This window comes from Manis pentadactyla, chromosome 11 (assembly GCF_030020395.1).
Source record: "Manis pentadactyla isolate mManPen7 chromosome 11, mManPen7.hap1, whole genome shotgun sequence".
NCBI classification, from domain to species: Eukaryota; Metazoa; Chordata; class Mammalia; order Pholidota; family Manidae; genus Manis; species Manis pentadactyla.
Window position 1 is genome coordinate 119,219,939 of NC_080029.1, and position 21,219 is coordinate 119,241,157.

The 21,219-nt window shown below is 44.9% G+C and overlaps 1 protein-coding gene across 2 annotated transcripts in view; it reads left to right on the forward strand.

Moving 5' to 3' along the window:
* Positions 1-12,627, forward strand: part of THSD4 (thrombospondin type 1 domain containing 4) — a 538,324-nt gene extending 525,697 nt beyond the window's left edge. Inside the window, exons 17-18 of one of the 2 annotated variants that reach the window (XR_008992663.1) lie at positions 2,257-2,391; positions 3,354-3,453. Coding sequence is in view for 1 of the 2 variants with exons in the window: in XM_036907842.2 (XP_036763737.2) it covers positions 3,354-3,498; positions 6,664-6,806 (288 nt within the window). In the remaining variant the exon portion in view is untranslated. Of the gene's footprint in view, positions 1-2,256; positions 2,392-3,353; positions 3,499-6,663 lie in introns of those variants that run through there. The other variant, XM_036907842.2, reaches the window with a different exon arrangement.
* The last annotated feature ends 8,592 nt before the right edge of the window (positions 12,628-21,219 follow it).

The window sequence follows — 21,219 nt, forward strand, 5'->3', positions numbered from 1 at the left end:
AGCTTATTGCCTAAAGGTGTGGAAGAGGCAGCCCAGCAACAGGCCAGTTACATCATCAGGTGGTTTAAGTTCAGTGAGGAACCTGGCCAGAGGAACCCCAACTTCCCCACACCTCGTTATAAAACTCATTGGAGGAATTTCTGTCAGGCCTCAGTACCTGTGTGTGTGTGTACTTTTCTTTAATCCTGTAAATATTATGGATCACAGGACTGAGCTGCTTTTTCTCTTTGAATTGGCTGCTAGGAAACTCACAGCCAAAATTGTTGCCCATCTCTAAGAGAGAGTTTAATCAGACCTTGCAAAGTGAATTTTGTGTGCTAATATTCCCTGGCTTCTCTTTCTTTTTCCTGCTTTTATCTTCTTTTTTGCCTCAGTTTCCTCACTTATTTTATTTTCCTTTTCATTCGGTAACCCTCTAAGTATTTCTTAAGCCCCCTCAAATCCTTTCTGTAAGAAAGGAGGCAAGAGTGTAAATGAAGAGAGAGTTAATATAGAAATAGGTAATTAAGGAATGAACTGGGAAAAGATGGAAATAGAGATAAAAAAATTTTTTCAAGCAGCGGCGCTTATTTTCAAGAAACTTCCTAAAACAGAAACCTCCCTCAGGGCATCATCACAGGCACCACTCAGCACCCCTCGGACACACGGGGAGCAGGTGAGGTTCGCTCTGCTTTTGTCACTGAGGATCTTCAAGCAGAGGCTGTGGGGAGCCTGCAGTAGAGGCCAGAGCCTTTCTCAGAATCACTCAGAAGTGATAAAAAGGGGTTTGCTTATTAAATATATGTATAAAAGCTGAGAATTTTGTTTCCAAACAGTGAATGTCTGCTCCAGAGTTAACAGCCACTTGGGCAAATCTCAGGGGCAAATAGGAACAAAGGAGGTGTTGAGTTTGAAAGGTGTATCGTCAACTTTTGGGAAACAGAATCCCATTGTTTTATGTTGGCCAGGGCCCTTAAGAATGCAACAATGGATCACTATTTTCTTTCGCCCTTTGGTTTGGAGGGTCTAGAAAGGGCCAAGTTCACTAGGCCAAGTCAAAGGAGGCAACCACCTCCAGAAACACTAGGTTGGAACCAACCAGATATCCTCCAGGTCAATGGATAAACTGTGGTACATCCAAAGTACAGAAGAGTACTTAGCAACAAACAGAATGAGTATTGATACTTACAGTGACATGGACGAACTCCTTTTCATTTTGCTAAAGGAAAGGAAGACTCCCCAAATCTACATATTGCATGATTCCATGTATGTAAAATTCTGTAAAAGGGAACACTTTAGGGACAGAGACCAGCTTAACGATTGCCAGAGGATGGGGTGGGGTACATCTCACTATACAGGAACAGCACAAGGGGATTTGTTGTATGCGATGGAACTTCTTGGTCTTATGAATTTGTCAAAACTCATAGACGGGTGCACCACAAAAAAATGAACTTTTCTTTTTTTGTTTATACTTTTTATGTAAACTTAAAAGTAAATAGATAAACTGAAACAAATAGGAAAAAAATGGTTGCTGTAATAGCAAAGATGATGGTGGAAGCTAGGCTTCTTTGAATATGCCTTGTTTTATAAATTTGAGTTGGGAACTAAGTATTTTAAATAATCATAAAACAAAATTAATTTTTGAAAGGACAATCCATAAAAATGAAAAATACAACGAACCAAGTGGTCCTAGACATGGATCCAGTTGGTGGCACCCCCACAACCGCCAGTGGCTTTGAAACAGGAGTTGGACTGTCCAGCCCCATGGACAGGAAGAGCTGTAGGGAAGTGTTCACACTGTTCTCAGTGGCTGTACTTGTAGTGAGAATGTTGTATTATATTCTGAGACGGTCAGGTACATAATGTGTGATAAAGTAAACGAGCAATTTACTATATGATAATATATACGATACTGTGACAGTATAATTCTTTTTTCCCCAGTATCCTTGAGAAATAGGATTCTCAACTCAAGAGAAATAAGATACCAAAAAGATGGAAGAGGTTTAAGTGAAAATCCTGGTGTCCTCGATTGGAATTAGAAATATCAGTATGAACTCATAAACTGATCCTAAAAAGTTTTCTTTCCCAGTTTGATCCACTGAAGAGCCTAGAAACAAGGACCAAGCAGTTCTGGCAAAGGGCACACCTACCAGCCAGAATGTGGTTTCAAAAATGCCACTTTCCACTAAGAGGGACCAGGAATTCTTAGGGAAATGGCTGATTCCAGGTCTGGGATCCCATATATACAAATAAGACTGGAATATCTTTTCACACTAGGCAACAAGGACGTTATCAAAGACAACTGAGTTCACATCCAAACGACTCAAGAACCAACTCTTAGGAGCTCCTGCTAGCCATTGATGGGCCACCAGTGAACATCAGTTAGGATAATAATGACCATAGGTGAAGGAAGTAAGTCATACATGCTTAAAAACATCTGTTTATAATGTTTATAATAATGGAAAATACTAATTAGAGGATCCACCATTAGAGAATGTTAAGGGAACCAACTCATTATTCTGAAAACTGATAAATACAGGAAACTATTCGAGTATTTATTGTCTTTCCTAAACAAGCTGTACCACTGTGTAACCAAAGAATAAATGTATGTAGGGAGTTGGGGGGATGCTGGTTAGATTCCCAGCTAATAAAAGAAGAGATGATAGAGTATTATCATGATTTTTCCACCCCAAATGTATTAATAGATTGGGCATTGCACATCAGGGGCTGCTGACATCCTCAAAAGATAAACAACCACACACACCCTATGAAGTAGTCTCACCACTAAACAAACAAACCTGCACCTGTCAAGGCCTCTTTCTAGATCCAACTTCCAGTTTACAGGAAATATAGAGGACAGAGGAACATGTTAAACTGTACCATGAGGATGCAATCAGCAAAATCCTAAAGATAGGAAATTCTTCAGGGCAAAGTGCAAATAAATAAGGGGAAAGGGGAAAAAGAACAATGGAGGGGATCCTACGGATCCTGCTTTAAAAAACAAAACTATATTCAAAAATTGAGATGCACAAGACAAGTGGAAATATGAACACCGAATACATATTTAAAAATAAGGAATAGTATTGTGGTGATTTTTTAAGAGTTCTTGTCTTTTAGAGCTACAAACTGAAATATTATGGAAGAAGTGATTGATGTGTAGATTTGCTTCAGAATAATGCGAGGAGCGGACATGGATGAGGTTTATAGATAGGACTGTGAGTTGATGGTTGTTGAATCTGGGTGATGCATGGGAGTTTGTTTTAACAGTTTGTCTCCTTTTGGAGAGGTCTTAAATTGTCCGTTCTGTTCCCTCTCCAGTGGGCCGAGCTAATGGGCTGCCAATAAACTAACTTTCTCCATTTGTCCCCTCGCAGTGCTCCAAGAGCTGCCAGGGTGGCTTCCGGGTCCGGGAAGTGCGCTGTCTGTCAGATGACATGACCCTAAGTAACCTCTGTGACCCTCAGTTGAAACCGGAAGAGAAAGAATCTTGTAACCCTCAGGACTGTGTCCCTGAAGTTGGTAAGTGGGGATTCCTATCTTGGAGAAAAGATTCATCTTTCTTAACTCCATCAAGTTCTCTGGTATGAAAATGTGAAGCTCATCTAGGTTTCTCTGTGACCTTGTGCATAGGTCATGGAGGTCAGGAAGTCAATTCACTTTTGGTATGATCAGTTTCATAGTTTGAGACGACTGTTCATGGCATGGATGGTGATCCAAGCCACCCATCAAAAAATAACCTGAAGTGTGAATTGGTTAAAATGATAATGCATTCAGAGGTTTGGTTCCTCCATCCTTAAGGTCAAAGTAGTGAGATTTTGACTTTTAATTGCAAATGCAAACAGGTATAAGGAATAAAATTAACAAGAAATGTATAAGCCCATATAGAAAAAAATTTTAATCATAATTAAAACTAAGAAAACCAATAGAACATAAAAGGAAATGTGAATGGATAGAGAGACTAACAGGTTCCTGGACGGGATATTCAGGATAAAGGGAAGTTCATGAGGGTCAACATATAATATATTCAAATATATTGCCTTATCATATATTCAAACATATTATAAAGCTAGAGATTAAAACTGTGTGATTCTGATTCAGGAAGAGACAGATATATCAATGTTATAATATAGAGTTCTGAAACATATTCTTTTATACCAGGGAAATGAAGTATGATAAAGGCCTAATGTTAAGGAAGCAGAAAAAGAGAGGCATTCATTGTATTCAGACAGTTGAGGATCCACGTAAAAAAAGCAAAATACCTTAAATCTTGCCTTATGCCATATATAAATACAAATGCCCAATGGATTAAAGGTCCTAACATAGAAAACACACTCTAAAAATACTAGGAAAAATATGTATCTTGGAGTTGGTGAAAACTTTCATAAGCTACACTCAAAGCCCAGAGGCCTTATTGCTGAATGTAAAAACATAATAAATTTAAAACTTTTCTCCTGTTAAGGACATTGTACTAATTAAGGTTCTCTAGAGGACCAGAATCAATGGGATAGATGGATAGGTGGATGGATAGAGAGGGGGGGGGGGGGGAGGAAGAGAGGTTTATAATAGGAATTGGCTCACACAAAAAATTATAGAGGCTGAGAAGCCCCACAGTCTACCGTCTGCAAGCTGGAGCCTCAGGAAAGCTGATGATATGATTCAATCTGAGGCTGAAGGCCTGAGAACCAGGGGAGTTGATGGTGTAAATCCCAGTCCAAGGGCAGGAGAAGATGAGATAAGATAGCTCAGCTCAAACAGTGAGGCAAGAAAAAAGACAACTATTTTTTGTTCCTTCTTCTGCCTTTTGTTCTAGCAGGCCCTCAAAGACTGGCTGAGGCCCATCTACCCTGGGGAGGGCCATCTGCCACACTGAATCTATTAGTTCAAAGGCCAGAAACATCCTCACAGACACACCCAGAAATAATGTTTTATCTGGGCTTGCCCATGGCCAGTCAAGATGACCCATAAAACCAGCCATCACAGACATTATAACCCAGATTAGAGGGATGGAAAGGAGGGCAGGAAGAATTGTGAGAAAAAATCTGAAACACATCTTACTGGAATGTGATACAACCAAAATAAGAATAAAATGTCCGGCCAGGAGGAATAGAGTGGCACAATCACCATTGCTCACTCACGCACACAAGTGTGTTCATCCAGACATCACCTCCATTAAGTTGTTTGCATTAACCACACACAGTTGAAACTTCATTTAAATTTGGATTACAAATTATTCCTTAAGTTTTTTTTAGAAGATTACACTATAATGCAACATTGGAAAGGAAAGTCGCATATATAAAATTGCCTGCTTGTCTCAGGCCAAGCAAGATAATTAGGGATAGTCCAGATTGCCAGATCCCTGGTTTGATTGTGTGACTTCTAGGAGTCATCGGTAGAGCCAGTTCACGTGATCTGAAAGGCTGTCACTCAGCGGGCAAACACCTGTCACAGGTTCCTAACTAATATGATGTGATACAGATTTTTTAACCAGTCTGGCTTTGTCTACATCTACAGTGTCTTTTCAAGGGAAGAAAAACCATTTTAGCTTCCAATGATACAAAACTCAAAGGAAGAAAGGGAAGTGTGAGATTAATAAAATAAAAAAATATAGGCAAAACCTTGGTAGTCCTTGATATGCCTCCAAATTCTACCATCAAAGCTAGAGGTACTGAAAATGTCCAGGCCAGGAGCCCGGGTTGTGAAACCCAGTGTGGATCTTTATAGACTCTGAAGTAGAGAAGGCTCAGGTGCACGTTCGATTCTAATGCTGAAGAAGACAGAATGTGGGCCCATGGGTAAATGCATGCTACCGTCAGTTTATTTGTTCATTCTTTGAAATCTACATACATTTTTATAATCTTTCATTTAATCCCAAAGAGCCATTATGAAGTCATCTTCCCTGAAAGCACTTTAGAATCAAATAAATGCCATTCAGGTAGAGAAAGAATTAAATCCCTAAAATGCAGAGAGCTCACTCATTTTGTTTTACAAAAACGAATCTCTGTACCTGTGTATCTTCCTCTCACTTTTGCTGTGAACCTAAAACTGCTCTTTTAAAAAGTCTTGAAATGACACGCACACACACACACACACATAAAAAAAGACAAGTGATCCGAATGTGTAAACGATGAAGGATATGGACAAACAGCAGAAAGGCTGAAGAAATGCTAAGCCTCGCTAGTATTTGTAAATGCAAATTTCTTAAAAATGTGAGTCCAGGAGTTTCTATGTGCAAACTGAGCGAGGGCCAAGGCAGAGATACTGTATATGTCATTTATTTTTGAAGTTCAATTGCCACATAGTGATTTGGACCCCTCATGTGCAGCTCAAGTATAAAGAAATGTGTGGGGATACCAAACACCAAATTTGGGGCTTGATTACCTCTAGAACAGTGAGGAGAAGGGGGGAGGTGATCACAGAGTGAACTCCAGGAATTGTATCCATATTGATGTCATTTCATTTCTTAAATCGAACAGTGAGGACACAGTTCATTGAATTACTCTCTATACCTAATTCCATTATCATGTTTAAAAGAAAAAAAATGTAAGTAAGCTCTTCCCCCACACTCCCAGCTCCTGAAGGTAATAAACAGCAGGACCAGGCCTAACAGCGTGCCCAGCGCCCTTTCTCTCTCCCTGAGTCCTGGCTGCCGCCTGTGTCAGTCTGTTTTGTTCTCTTCTGCTGCAGAGGAAACCTGCAAGGACAAATACTACAACTGCAACGTGGTGGTCCAAGCGCGACTCTGTGTCTACAACTACTACCAGACGGCCTGCTGTGCCTCCTGCACGCGCGCGGCCAACAGGCACCTGGGCTTCCTGGGCAGGAGATAACCCCGGCACCCCAGCAGCAGGCGGGTCAGGGAGTCTGTAAGCCGTGTGCCTGGCTGGCTGCTCTTCCCCAGGGCTCCCTGGCCAGGGCACTGCCAGCCAACTCGGTCACCTCCTCTGCCTTCAGTAAAGTGTCCACATGGTGCCCAGGAGCAAAGCCACAGTTGCCCTTTAAGCATCACTCTAAACTGAAGATCCCCTCCTTGGGAACCCCGGCACCTGCTAAAGATGCTGTGCAAACCAGGTAGTGGGGAATGCAGGTAGCTTTCAGCCCACCCCGTCCAGGCACTTTCCACGGCAGCAGCTGCACCCCTGACCAGGCGCTGCCTCGTCCCTGGTGCTACTGGCCTTGCCGATATCAGCGCCCCTTGGAGAGCCAGAGGAGGTGCAGCCCCACCACAAGGCCCCCAAGCCTTGCTGAGATGCCTGCATCCCTCTGGTACCTCAGCCCGGCTGTGCCTGTTTTCATTCTCAAAGACATGAGGCTGTTTTCCTGCCTTATGACACAGATATCTCACGTCAATATAGTGCTTTATTGTTCTGCAGTTGTATTCAGATATTAGCACATTAGCAGCTCACAACGCCCAAGGATGGGAGGCAAGGAGCGAATCCATATCCCCGTTTCACTGACAAGGAAACTTGAGACTCAACTTAGGTAACTGATCGGCCAGATAAAGTCACCCACTCAGTGGCAGAGCTGAGTCAGACCCCGATTGTCTGACCCCAAAACCCTCACCCAAGGCCCGTCCAAATGTCTTGGGTCCGCAGGATACAGTTTCATATCAGACGAAGAAACTGGGAAGTTTCCCATTCAGCAAACAAGGCCCAGGCCTTTGATTTCTTTCTTGAAGCCAAAGGTCAAAATTCTTAATTCCCTGCACTCAGTTGTTTCAGAAATCTGTCTCTATTTATTCCTTCCCCTTCAAAGTCACAGATCCTGGTTACTGGGCTCTGCAGGTTTTGTTAAACCCCATCCTTAACAGAACTGTCCCAGGACACAAGAAAGCCACTGGGAAAGCAAGGATTGCCTGGACCTCAGTTCCACTCCCCCGAGATCTGTGCCTCCCACCAAATCCCACATCAGGGTCCCTTTGGCCACAGAGCCTTTCGTATCCCACAGCAGGCTTCCGGAGCACTGCTCCTTCCTTGGCCATCTCTCCTGGGCTGCTCACTACACTTCGCCCATGGAAAGTCTAACCAACCCGTCCCAGCAAAAACCCTACGCTTATATTCAAAAGAGGCTCCCTTCGTCTTTCTGGTTTGATCAGGGATTTCCCTCTGTGGCTTGGGCATCTCCCACATCACCCCCTCCCAGACGTGAGCACTAAGATCTGTATTAATGCAGCCAGCCTGGACAGTGGGCTGCAGTGATGGCCGCAGAGCCAGTCTTCCCTGACGCCTGCCACCTAACTCTGTAGTTCCAGAGGCCGCTGGCTGCGTATTGAAAGACGAGCTCTCTGAAAAACCAATTAAGAAGAAGGATATATATATACACACTTTCTTCTTTCATCCATTAAGAAAAATATCGGGCTGAACAAACTATAAGCTAACAGAAAATGCATCTTCTGTAGTACTGTGGCACGGGCCTGTTTCCCTTTTAAAGCCAGCCTGCACTCTTAGCACCTGAGCTCCGCCCATGAGCCCTTTCACCCCATCAGCTGATGAGCACTGGCAGCTTTGGAAGCGGTGTCACCAGCCCAGGCTGACACACTTGTTCGGTGCTCTCAGAAATCCTCTTTGGCCTTTCTGTGGGTGTCCTCTCTTCCTGGAGAACCCCAGCCCATTTCCCGAAAGCACCCTCGTCTCTCCTGAGCCGACGTAACACATGCAAGGCACAGCCAGGCAGAGGCCCACGCCCACCAAGCGGGGAAGGACGAGAGGAGCCATCGTTTGAGTGGTCGCCGTCCAGCACCCTGTCTGTCCCTCTCACCGCTTGCTTTTGCTCCTTGTCACAGCAGAGATTTTTCCTTTATGCAGCAGCTCTCAGATCTTGCTGAACAAGCCAGTCATTTAAAGGATTACTTGGAAGAGGCTTTCTTTACATGCTGAAGGGCAGAGCAGGATCAACGGGTGGGAAAGCAGAAAGGCTGATTGCAGCTCAAATTAAGGCAAAACCCTGTAGCCGGCCAAGCCACCCAGCAGAGGCCCGGGCACACGCAGGAGTGGGCTCCCCAGCTGAGGGGCCCCTCCCGCGGGGGAGGTGAGCGGCCGGTCCTTCCACCTCAGGATCCTCATGACCGAGCCGGGTCAGTGATGGCTCTGGCATCTCGTTGCGGTCCTGCGGCTCCCAAAGGTGACCCATCACCTCTTTAGAAGGACAGTGATTCTCCCAGGAGAGTGGCCATCCTTCCAGTTACAGAGTTGAGGAGGAGCAAATGGACCAACTCCATGTCTTCAGGGGGAAATACAAGGGGCCTTTTTTCTCTTCCAACAAACGTTGAGTTACTGGAATTGATTCTTCTCTGGAAAGGTTATGAATTACTGCAGCAGGGATTTTATCAACTTATTCATCTTAGAAATCCAATTTTTACTAATTTCCTAGTTTCTTATATCAACATTGAAATGCCGTTGCCCTTAGCACAACGCAGACGATAAGGTCCCATAGTATTTCCCGTGAGATGGTTCCTGGGGAAGGAGTCTAAGAAAAGCTCGCCTTTGGGTGACTGTCTCCCTCCACATGTGTCTCTGTCTCCCTTCCAAGCACCTGATTATCTCACGCTCTCCTTTCCATTATCTGCCTTCCCTTCTCCATCTTCTCTGTGTCCCCTTGACTGGCCTTCATGCAGAATTGAAATTTACATTTTAATACTGCTTCTGGGTTTTTTTCTGTGCACTGAATTGCCTCATTCCCTGATCTGAAAGCTAAAATTAGATGAATTAAAGCTGTTATATGTTTTCCTTACAAAAATTAACAAAGCTCCAAACAGAAATCGTTTGCTTTTTCCCTTTCACCTCCCAGAAAAGGGAAGTGTGTCCCTTGCAGCCTAGGCAAAGGCACGCAATGCAGTAGATCCCTCCCGGCCTAGTGGTGACTTGCATTTCTCCTCGCAGGAAAGGAATAGGGCAAGAAATACAACCCTAAAATGAGTTTGCAAACCTGGCCCTAGGTAGTGGCAGTTCAGGTCATTAAGGCCTGCTCAGGGCCTGCAGCACGCATGTGCACGGCGACGGGACGCAGATGAGCAAGGCGCGTCCCCACCTTCAGGAAGCTGCAGTGTGGCGGGAGCACCGGAGCTGACCCACCTGTCCCCTTGCCTTACTTCTCTGGCCCACGGTTCTTGGAGTTTTCTTTTTTCTTTATTTCTTTGAGTATGTATCATCTAATATCCCCAAAGTGTTTATGAGTCAACACTTTTTTCTTTTTAAAAAAAATGGCTTTACAGAGGGATGAAAAATGGGAGACATCAGTTAGATTTATTTTCACCAAGTTGTGTGGCAGAGAGAGAAATCCAGATATTACTAATACATTTCCAAGCCAGAGTCTCTTTTTTATTTAATACAGCCGCTTTAGAGTGTGAGTATCAGTTTTCTAGTATGGAAGATGTGGATAAAACTGGTAAAAAAAGAAACACGATTTTCCTTAAAACTGGCTAAATAACCAAAACCTGAAGACACCTATATCAGCCTGGCAGGTGGAGGCCACCGTTTGGCCCTTGCCATATAAAACATTTTTAATATGACTTAGGTGGGAAAATAGATGCCTTACTGATGAAATTTGTGGATGACATTAAGTTGGAAAGAGAACAGCGTGGGTGACAAGTTCTGGATCCAAAAAGACCTGAGAGTCTAGAACAAAATCTTGATCTTAGAAATGTAACAGGAAACAACATAAAGTCTACTTTTAGTTTTAAAAAAACTCTGCAAGTACAAAGTTGGGGAGATATAAGAGTTTCAGTTAATCAAGCTCAATGTAAGTCAAGAAAGTAGGATGAAACCAACCCCCCCCAAAAAGAAGACATTTAGGTACATAAAGAGAAAACAAGAAAACATTGGTAAGAGTCATACCATACAGTGTTTGTGGTTATGGAAACCACACTTTAAAAAGAATATTGGTAACATACAACATTCAGACGAGCATGCCCCTCCCTGATGAGGGGTGCACACTGTCAGAGAGGGTGGAAAGGACTTCATGAGAATGTTTAGCCTGGAGAAGAGGACACTTAAGCTAACACTACAAGAACCGTGGTAGGACTCGGAGGTGAAAGCTACCTGGAGGCAAAGTCTAGTCCTTGGAGAATGAACTCTCCACACGCATTTTGAAGGTAGAGGCCGCTCCCGTCACCAGCGGTCTCAGCAGAGGCTGAATGACCATTGGCCAGGATGTTGGAGAGAGGAGTCAAGCACCCGGCCGGGACAGCTGTCCCTTAAGGTCCTTTCCAAGTCTAGGCTTGGGTGACTCTAAGTAGAGCGGTGCTAAGTGATTTGCCCGCTCTGGGAAGGCAGGTACACGGCACATACACTTCCCATTTCCGGGTCCGCCCTCCCCTGAGCTGAGTGTGGCCTCCCTCAGGCCTCAGAGAACCACCAGCAAACTGATCAGAGGTGCTCCGTGGGGTCCTGCTTCATAGATGAGAAGCCAAACATCCCAGGGGCTAATTCCCTGCCCGGGTCACACCCCTTCATAGGGACAGAGCCCCGACTAGACTGAGACCTTCTAAATACCATCTCTCTTTCTCAACTCACTTTGCTTTCCTGCACCTTGGCTGAGCAAAGTAATCTCTCCACCCTGAACCATCCCACGCTCGCTGAGTAATAAGGGAGACTTCCATCGTGCTAAGGAAAAGTGATCACAAGAACAGGGAAACTTCAGCCAACTTTCTCAACGTCTTCCAGACATCGAGCCCTTTGTTTGCGTTAGTGAGAGGAAAGCGTTCTGTTACATAAACTAATTGCCACCAGCCGTGACCCCCAGAACCCCCTCCACCCTGCCATTCAGTTTGACAGAAGGATATACTTTGTTATAACTTATTATTTTGTTCTTTGTAAATACAAGATGTTTATAGGAAATGTGTATTCTGAACTCTATCAGCACAATGAGTCACTACACCAAAATAGTTCTATTATTTAGAATATGTTAATGTTAAAGGGACCTAATAGGTATTTATTTACATATGCAATCCACAATTGTGTGAAATCATTTGATCCTAGTAATCCAACTTCCTGGGAAAGTTGCTATACAATGTCTTATTCTAAGTCCGTAGTTACAATTTAGTAAATTGACTAGTCAAATTCCTTGGGTTTTAAGATCAAATATAAAATTACTCTACTTTTTGACTGTTAGGGGCCTTTACCCCTGGCACTGTACCTGAAATGACTCTGGATTATCATCTTTCCATCTTAAATATTATATTCGCTCATATGATCTGCCTTCTCCTACCCCCAAACATTCAGAGATGGAAGTCTGAGGGTGTTTTTAATCTCTTCTGTTTTGCCTCCTCCATCGAAACCACCAGCAGTAAGTTACCTGGCGGGTCGGAGCTGTGAGTGAGGCGGGTCTGCAGGCATCAGGGAGGTGTGGGTGGGAAGATGGCACGTGAAGGGTTGGGACTCTTTTGCTGCTCTGACCACACCTCCTGGGCCCCCCCGGGACTGCTGACATGAGGGCTCTGATGGTCCTGTCAACCAAGGGTAACCACCTTGTTAAATGCCTGTCAACTCCATGTCACCTTTGTAGTGTTAAATTATTGTTTAAGGAGGTAGAGGGTGGGTGGTGAATTATATGAGTAAATACAGCCTGTTTTCTCTTCAGCAAAAATGACAACTATTTTTGTGTATGACTAATTTATTTTTATTGTAAAAATACAATAAACTGGTTAAACGATCAGCTCTGTGAACATGTTTGTGCTTTCTCAAGGGCCATCCCATTTCACCTCGGGTTGTTTCAAACAGACCCCTCCCAGAAGGACGGAGCCCTCCCGAGGCCAGCTGACCTGTCAACTGGTGACCCCGGCTCTGGGCGCCCTGTGAATGGCCCCAGGCCACTTAGAGGGCGGGTGGGGGGGTGGGGAGGGCCTGCCTCGGTACAAAGGACTTTAGGAACCTAAGATACTGCGCAGGTAGGTGCGCCACCCCCAGGATTACACTTTCACAGGTGTTTCTTTAAACGTCACCCAGGAAGCAGAGAGGTGGGACCCACTGTGCTGACTCCGTGTGGCTCTGGTCTCTCAACCTGAGTAAAACTCCTTCGAGCTTCCTTCCTGCCGACTTCACCTTGGTCTTGAGTTTAGCAAAGTGTTCGGCAAAATCTTCCAGGTTATCTTGGTGCATAATAAAGTGAAATATGACGTAGGCCTTGAACGCCCACGGAAGGTCACCCTGGGTTAGAGAAAGTCCCTAGTAGGGCGCCTGCAGGCTCCGGCCCGGACTCTGTCCTGCACAGTGTCTCATCAGTGACTCTCAGAAACTTATTATGCCTGAAACGTGCTTCCCACCCCTCCCATCCACCTTTTCTGCCTGGAAAATCTCCGTTTATTCGTTTTACTGTGGTAAATCCACTTAACATTAAATTCACTGTTTTAACCATTTCAAAGTACATAACTCAGCCACGTTTGTACATTCACAGAGCTGTGCAACTATCAGCAGAACATTTTTCATTACTCCAAAATTCCGCTAATCCTCAACGCCCAAACCAGAAGTCTATCTACCTCCACGTGCCGGACTCTGTTCTGAGGGCTCTTAGACACACTCATTAAATCTTCACCTGCCATCTAAGAAGGTGGAACGTTAGGCCCTTCTCGAAATGAGAGCATTAGATTCAGAGAGGTTTGGTCTCCAGGACACTCAGGGGCGCTAGGATTCTAAGAGCTCCCCTAAGGTGGGCCTGTATCTCACACATCTCCGTCTTCCCAGGGCCCCGCATGTTAGATGGTCCCAGCCTCGTGCTCCACATCGGTTCCAACCAGCGGACATCAGCTGCCCAAGGACTGGGTGGGGTGCTCGGCTGTTCATGAAAAAGCGTCGCGCTGTTTAGCTTGCCCCAAACCCAGTTTGATCGTTACGATCCTGGGCTGCACTCGAAGCTATGGAAACACCTGCTCTCTTCCAGGGGTCGGACCCAAGCTGGAGCCCTCCTCCGTCTCTAGTTCTAGGGACTACACGCCATACAGGTTGATGGAACACCAGGAAAGAGCCCCGAGGATGGTGACCAGGAGGGTGACCAGAAATGGGGGTGGGAGTTCCAGAGGGGAAACTGCCCACCCTCTTCAGACAGCTCAGGGATCGCCAGGGACACAGCACAAGGTGTCTTTTCTGGTACCTCCAGCAGATCAGCAAAGAGAAGGGATAAGAAGTCTGACTTAGAAGACATTCCCATAAAACTGAGGCTTAATAGTGGGAAGAGATACTTCCAAAGGATGTGATGGTGGTGTTTGGCCAAGCAGGAGTATGTGCCCGCTGCAGGATTGAGGGATGAATGGAGGTCACAATGTTTGGAATTCATTTTCACACAGGCCAGTAAAATTGCACGTTTGAGCATGTTTATGTGGAAAGAGAAAATGCGTACAAATAAGGTAAATGCAGTTTGGTATTAGTGAAGGGTATGGGGTGTTCGTTATACTATACTTTTCTCAGATTTGAAATTTTCTAAAAAAAATTGGGGGGAGAGATAAAGAACAAAAGGGGGATAAGGAGAAGTAACCATTTTTGCAACACTTTTCAAATTTGTCTAATGACAAGAATTACCTGAAGTGCTCATCCGGCCGCGCACACACACGTGCCTGCCTCCCCCCAGAGGAGAGCCTGGAAGTGGCCCCATGTCCCCAGGTGATCCTTATCATCACCAAGGCCAGGAAACCCTGATTTACTGAGCACCTACTATGTGCCAGGTATTGTCTAGATCCTTTACATCATTTGATTTAATCTTCACAACAAATCATAAAGCAAGCACTTCATTATGTGGCCACTTCATGGATAAAATGAGATGCAAAGAATAAGTAACTTGACTGAGGACATGGCTCTTAAGTGGCAGGGTTTTCTTTGAGCCTCACTGTGTAATGGAATCAACTGGAACTTTTTTCAAGTGATGTTGGGACCCCGCCCCCAGACACTGCAGTCTTCAGCGGGGTGGAGGCATTGGTCTAGGCACTGGTATTTTTAAAGCATTTCCAGGCATCTCTAGCAAGGGCTGAGAACCACTGAGAAAGGTGCGTCTCACTCTTTAACATGTATATGAATCATGTGTTAGATGTGCTGAATGTGAGGTGGGGCCTGAAAGTCTGCAGTCCTTACAGGTTCCCAGGTGAAGCTGCTACTTTGAAAATCAGGCACTTAACCCTTTAAGAAAGTTACAGGGTTTCTTGTTTTTACTGGGAAGTTGATCAGATGACCCTTGAGATTCTTTATAAAGCAGTCTTCTGTAAAGTTTAGATTCTTGGGCTTAATATACCATTTTCGATCAATGAAACATAGAGACCCTGCAAGTGTTTTAAGCCTTTGTATTCTCATGTGTTAATGCATGATTTAATTTTTTAATTAGATAATCTGTGTGTCATTCAGGCATTCATTTGGCCACACATAAAAACCCTGATTACACTGACTTAGGGATTTGACTTTCTTTTACAACAAGAAGTCTGGCTGGCATTGATTCAGCAGCTCAGTAGTTTCAGAGCCAGCTTCTTGGAAGTTCTCTTGGCCTCTTCCTCATGGTTGCAAGAGATGCTCCTGCTCCAGCTATCACATGCATCTTGAAGCGAGAAAGGAGGAAAGACAGTGCAGCTGCATTTGTCTCCATTTATCAAGAAAGCAAATATTTTCCCAGAATCCCCTCCCATACTGAACAGACTTCCACTTGGATCTCACTGGCCAGAATGGGTTCCATGGCCATTTCTAGCTGCAAAGGAAGCTGGGAAAGCAGAAAAGATAGTCATGAACAGCTCAACCAATCATCATGCAGCATTAGGTGCTGGATGCAAGCTGCGCTGGACACACTTGGGGTTCTGTGAACAGAGTGGGGAGAGGAACAATATGGCTGGGACAGCCAATGACATGTGATCATTGCACCCCCAGTTAGCACAGACTCCGAGGCAGGAGCCCTGGAAATTCACAGACTGCACAGTATCTGCTCACCTCTGACTGGCCTGTTGGGGAGCTACTCCTTAAGATGGGTTTAGGCTGCACATCTTCCTTCATGCAACAAGTCTTTGCTGAGCACACACTATGTGCCAAGCACTGCCTTGAGCATCAGGTTACATAAATCCCATGCACTTTACAAAATGTTGTGCCACAACCCAGACCGTTAGTAGGTAGAGAGAGACCCCCAGAGGGGTCAGATGGAGTAGCTGCAGCCAGGCCTTCAAGATGAACTGCAAATAAATGGACAACGTGCTTGGCTATCCATTTTCTAATAGCTGTAGTACATGTGTGATGCAGATTTTATTTCTGACCAGGCAGTTAGGGAATTTACCTGGACAGCTGGGTACTATTCTCTCCATTTTACAGCTGGGAAAAGAAAACCAAGTTTCAGCCACAGTAGGAAACTTCATAATGATCACATGTGTCATAAGTAACTGAGGAATACGAACCCATCGATGCCTGTGTGATTTCAAAGCTCATGCCTGTTCCTCTGCATGGCACTGCGTCCCAAAAAGAATTGCATACATCCATGTGTAAGACAGACCTCCCTTCAAAACTAAACATGAGCCAGGATTTGTTCCCTGAACATGCATTCCACACTACAGCAGAGGTTGCTGCTGGCTACTGTGGCTTCACCAGGACTGGCTCAGGAGGGGTCCAAGGACCATGGGCAGCCCTCTCCCCTGATATTTACACACAGAGACGTAAGTACACAGTGCATTTGAGGGAAACAGCTTCAAGAAGCCACCCCTACTTCTGTGTCCTGCTTTTATATGTGGATTCCCGAAATTTGTTCTTCTCAGCCCAGAGTCAGTCCCGTTAGGGTGGGAGGGGGCAAAAGCCACAGGATTCAAAGGAGCAAGTGAACTCGAGCTTCATGCTGACATCAGCCTCTGTTCTCTCGGCCTGACAACAGAATTCTCGGCTCCTCGCTGCACCCGAGCCCTGGGCGGTCCTGCCTGTCTAACTTTTTCTATTATCTTTTCCTTGCTGCTCACCTGAGCTCAGACCCATGCCCCCTCACACCCAATTTACAGTCAGGTAATGACCCCATTTGTCTTTTCTCCCGCTATATAACAAACTACCCCAAAGCTTAGTGGCTTAGAACAACCACCGTTTTATCATCCTCACAAATCTGTGGCTCAGGAATTCAGTCAGCGCACACTGGGGTCAGCTCATCCCTTGTCCACCTGACGGCCTCTGGGGCTGGGCTGTCCAGGACGGCTTCCTCACGCCCAGGTCTGACGCCTCGGCTGCGGGGGCTGGGAGGCTGGCTGGGCCTCAGTTCTCACTGCCGGCTGATCCCATGTAGTCCCTTTCTCTCCCCACCTGGCCTCTTCGTGGGCTCTCTCCAAATAGTTCGGGCTCCTCAGACACGGCAGGTGGAGGAGGAAGGGCTCGCAAGAAAAAGGACAAAGGGCCAGAGCTCCCCGGGCCCCGTCAAACCAACCCACTCCTTTGGTCAAATCAATCATAGGCCCACCCACATTCAAGGGAAGGGAAATCACAGATCCCTCAGCCTACTCCTAACTTCTAAGTTCTGTTTGCCTCAGAATTCACGTGTTCCCTTAAGATTTACTTTCTGTCACCTGCTTTTGTGCCTCCCCAGTCATGACAGTCATCCACTGTCATTCAACAAATGGTTATTGAGCACCTACTCTGTGCCTGACACTCTTGTAGGCACTGAACATCTACCAGTGTACCAAGTGGGAAAGGGCTGCCCTCAGAGAGCTTACATTCCAATGGAGGAGGCAGAAAACAAAGACACAAACAAGTGCCCTGTGCCTGGTGTGGCATGTGGTGATGTGCTGTGGACACCAGCAAAGCTGAGAAGGTGGATGGGCGTGGTGGAGACCGGACGAGAGCTGCAGTTTTTAATAGGATGGTTAGGGGGCGTCGAACAAGGCAGCCACGTGGATGGGTGTTCCAGGAGGAGGAATGTGCAAGAGCCCTGCCGCCCGGGGCACACGCACATTGTGTTCAGAAGCTGGCAGAACAAGGTCAGACGCCTTGGGAGCCAGGACGCTGGTCTCACCGAGAGAGGAGGGGCCGGCGAGGGGTTCGGGCAGAGGACCGACGAGATTTGAGTGAGGCCAGCAGCTTGGCGTGAGCTGTGGATTCGAGCACTCACGTTAATGATGTCCCAAACACCTATTTTTCCTGGGCTAACCCATTAACACTGGAGGCAAGCTAAGAAATATCATTCCAATGAAAATGTTGATTTATGAAAGTCCACTTAGCACAATGTAACAAGAGCTATAAAGCTGAATATACTCTTTCACTTAATAATTCCATGCCTGGAAATTCATCCAAGGGAGATAATAAAATAGTATTTTTCAGGAGTGTTCTCAATAATAATCTTTTTCAAATAGGCTTGAACATATACTCTTCCCTCTCGTTGAAACCTTATGGCCCCACACCACCTTTAGTTCCAGCACTAGGACCAGGTAGTATTACTTTGTCATGAGCTGAGCTAATACTAAAAGAATGGAATCAAATTTAGTATTAAAAGGTGTACTCTTAACAACAAAAAGCCAAATTATGTTGCTGATTCACTGTTGAGTGGGTAGACCAGACATCCATTCCATTCAACATCCATTCCTGTACGTTTATATATGTCCAGAGCTCTAACACCATAAACCAATGCATCAGAACAGACTAGCCCACCTCAGTGCCAGACAAAGGTCTCACTGCTCCATCACATCACATAAGACCCTCTTTGGTGCTTTGGTAGAAAAATTAAGCTGCGCATTAAACACCGGGTGACTTTGCCAAGATTCATCACTAAAAAAGTTTAAATCTTTGCCCAAACTTGCCAGTACTAACGAAATGTATTTTTTTTCTTCTGCTATTTCAAAGAAGAAATCCCCCAAACTCCCGTGCTAAAATGTGGGGAATGAAACATTCGGTGGAGGCCAAGCTCTTCTCATGGAGTAACACCTACATCTTGTGGCCTTTCCAGATATTGCAAGTAGATGAAGCTACCTCAAATTTTGTGACTATTGGTACAATGATGGATCTGGGAGAGAACTTAAGAGGTCCTCTGATTCAGTCCCCCGCCTCACACACACTCCACTCTTCCTTCAACAGCCTAAAGAAGTTAAGAAGCTCACCCAGATCACACAGCTAATAAGTAGAGTATCTTATCTGAGGTTCCTACAGTCCTCTCATCACTTTTTAGGAAGAGGAAATCTTTCTTCAACAAAATCCTACCAGTTACAAAATGAATGAATGCACATGTATTCTGGTTGAAACAACGGAAGGGCTCACCCTTGATGGCGCCTTTATTCAGCACACCTTGGGAACCAATCTTATACCTAGAGCCGCTTCCCTGGTAAATCTATGCAGCAACATCACTGTGGAAACCTGGGAAAGATCTCTAGGAAAACAGTGCACTCTGAGATCGTTTGTTATTGGATCAGTTTTCTGTTCTGGCCAGATAAATCCCTTCTGTGAAAACACATTCTTTCTCTGTCACAATCATCAGCAACTCCTTTTACATCTCTCTTCCTGGAGAGTCTCTAAGTTGATTTGATTTCAATTGCAAGTGTTTTAAATCTCCTATGACAGAATGAGTGGCAACATTGGCAGGACATGACATCAGCAGGACCACATGGGGGCCTGAGCACGTCAGTTGGATGCAGTGAGATGATCCTGTCGGGGGGCAGGGGCAGTGGGCAGTGGGCGGCGGGCAGGCCAAAGGAAGGAGCAGAGAACTGGGGGGCACTGGGGGAAGCTCTCACTCACTCACCAGTCAGTCACCCAGCAAATCCTTATCAACATCCCTTCCCGTGTCAAGCCCTTAAGCAAGATAGACAAGGTTTCTGGTCTCATGAAAGCTTATGCTCTAAGGGGAGGAGATAGCCCATAACAGCTGAACAAACGGATGAATAAGATGGTGTTGGATCATGACAGGGACGTGGGGGACGATGATAAGAGTGTCTGGGCTGAGGAGGGATGGGGGAGGCAGGTCTTGGAAGTGTGAGAAAAAGCGGGCTGGGAAGAGAGGAAAAGGCCGTCTTGAGGCAAGCCAGGTATAGATAGGGAGGTGTGCCACGTGAAGTCAGAGAAAGAGAGATACTTATGACATCACTTATACGTAGAATCTAAAAAAGCCAAACTCATAGAAACAGACTAGAATGGTGGCTACCAGAAATGGGGAGATGTTGATCAAAGACGGCAAACTTCCAGTTATAAGATGAGTAGTTCTGGAGCTCTAATGTACGACATGGTGACTATAGTTAATACCTTAATGTGTACTTGAAAGTTGCTGAGAGTTAGATCTTAAATGTCCTCACTACAGAAAATAAATGGTGTTTATGTGACAGGATGGAGGTGTTAGCTAACGTTACAGTGATAATCATGTTGCTGTATGTAAGTATACCAAATCAACACGTTGTACACAATGCAATATGTCAATTATAGCTCCATAAAGCTGGATAAAATTGTTAATAACCAACCGATCAATCCTCAAAATAACACCATGAAAAAAAAGAAAGAAAGCCTGGCACTCTTAAAAAAACAGAAAAAAATCTCAAGAGTGCCTCCACCCCAGCTCTCTATATTTTTCCTCCTTCTAGGAGGGGCACTGACCCAATCCAAACCCCACCCCTGGAATCATCTGCCACAGCGTCACCCCCTCAGCGTGTCTCCTCCAGAACCACACACATAGCAGGATCAGAACGGCCGGTGAAGACAGGCTTAGGGTGGGGTGTGGAAGCAAAGGGAAATGAATAATTGACTTAGACTAGAGAGTACGTCTAAAGTCATCACAAACATTTTTTGCCTCATTTTTTATGCTGTGTGTATATATATTTATTTAACCTTTTATTATATAAAATTTCAATCATAAAGAACATTGTAGAGATAATAGTCCATGAAACCCCGTGTACCCATCTCCCATATCGACACCCATCAACCTCAGTTCTCAGTTCCTATACCTCCTCCTTTCATTTATTTCTTTTAACAAAAAAAAAATTTTTTTAAGCACATCTAAGACATTGAATCAATTCTCCGATAAGTACTTAAGGACATGTCTCTAACAGATAAGGGTTATTTTTATTAAACATAACCACAATACCATTGTCATAACAAAATTAAAAACAATTCCTTAATGTATTCTAATTGTATTTGTTTTTAAACGTTTTATTTTTGAAATAGTTTCAGACTCTTTCTGAGTTTGAAGTTTTCCCCCCCTTGTTACCCCAAGGGAGGGCCAAAGTCTCTAACGGCTGGTCAGGCCTGAGCCTTGGTGAATCAGAACAGCTGCAGTGAAGTTTTTAAATCTCATTGTCTTAGTCGGCAGGCTCACCTTAAAATTGTGTCTAGGGATGAACTGATAGATCAC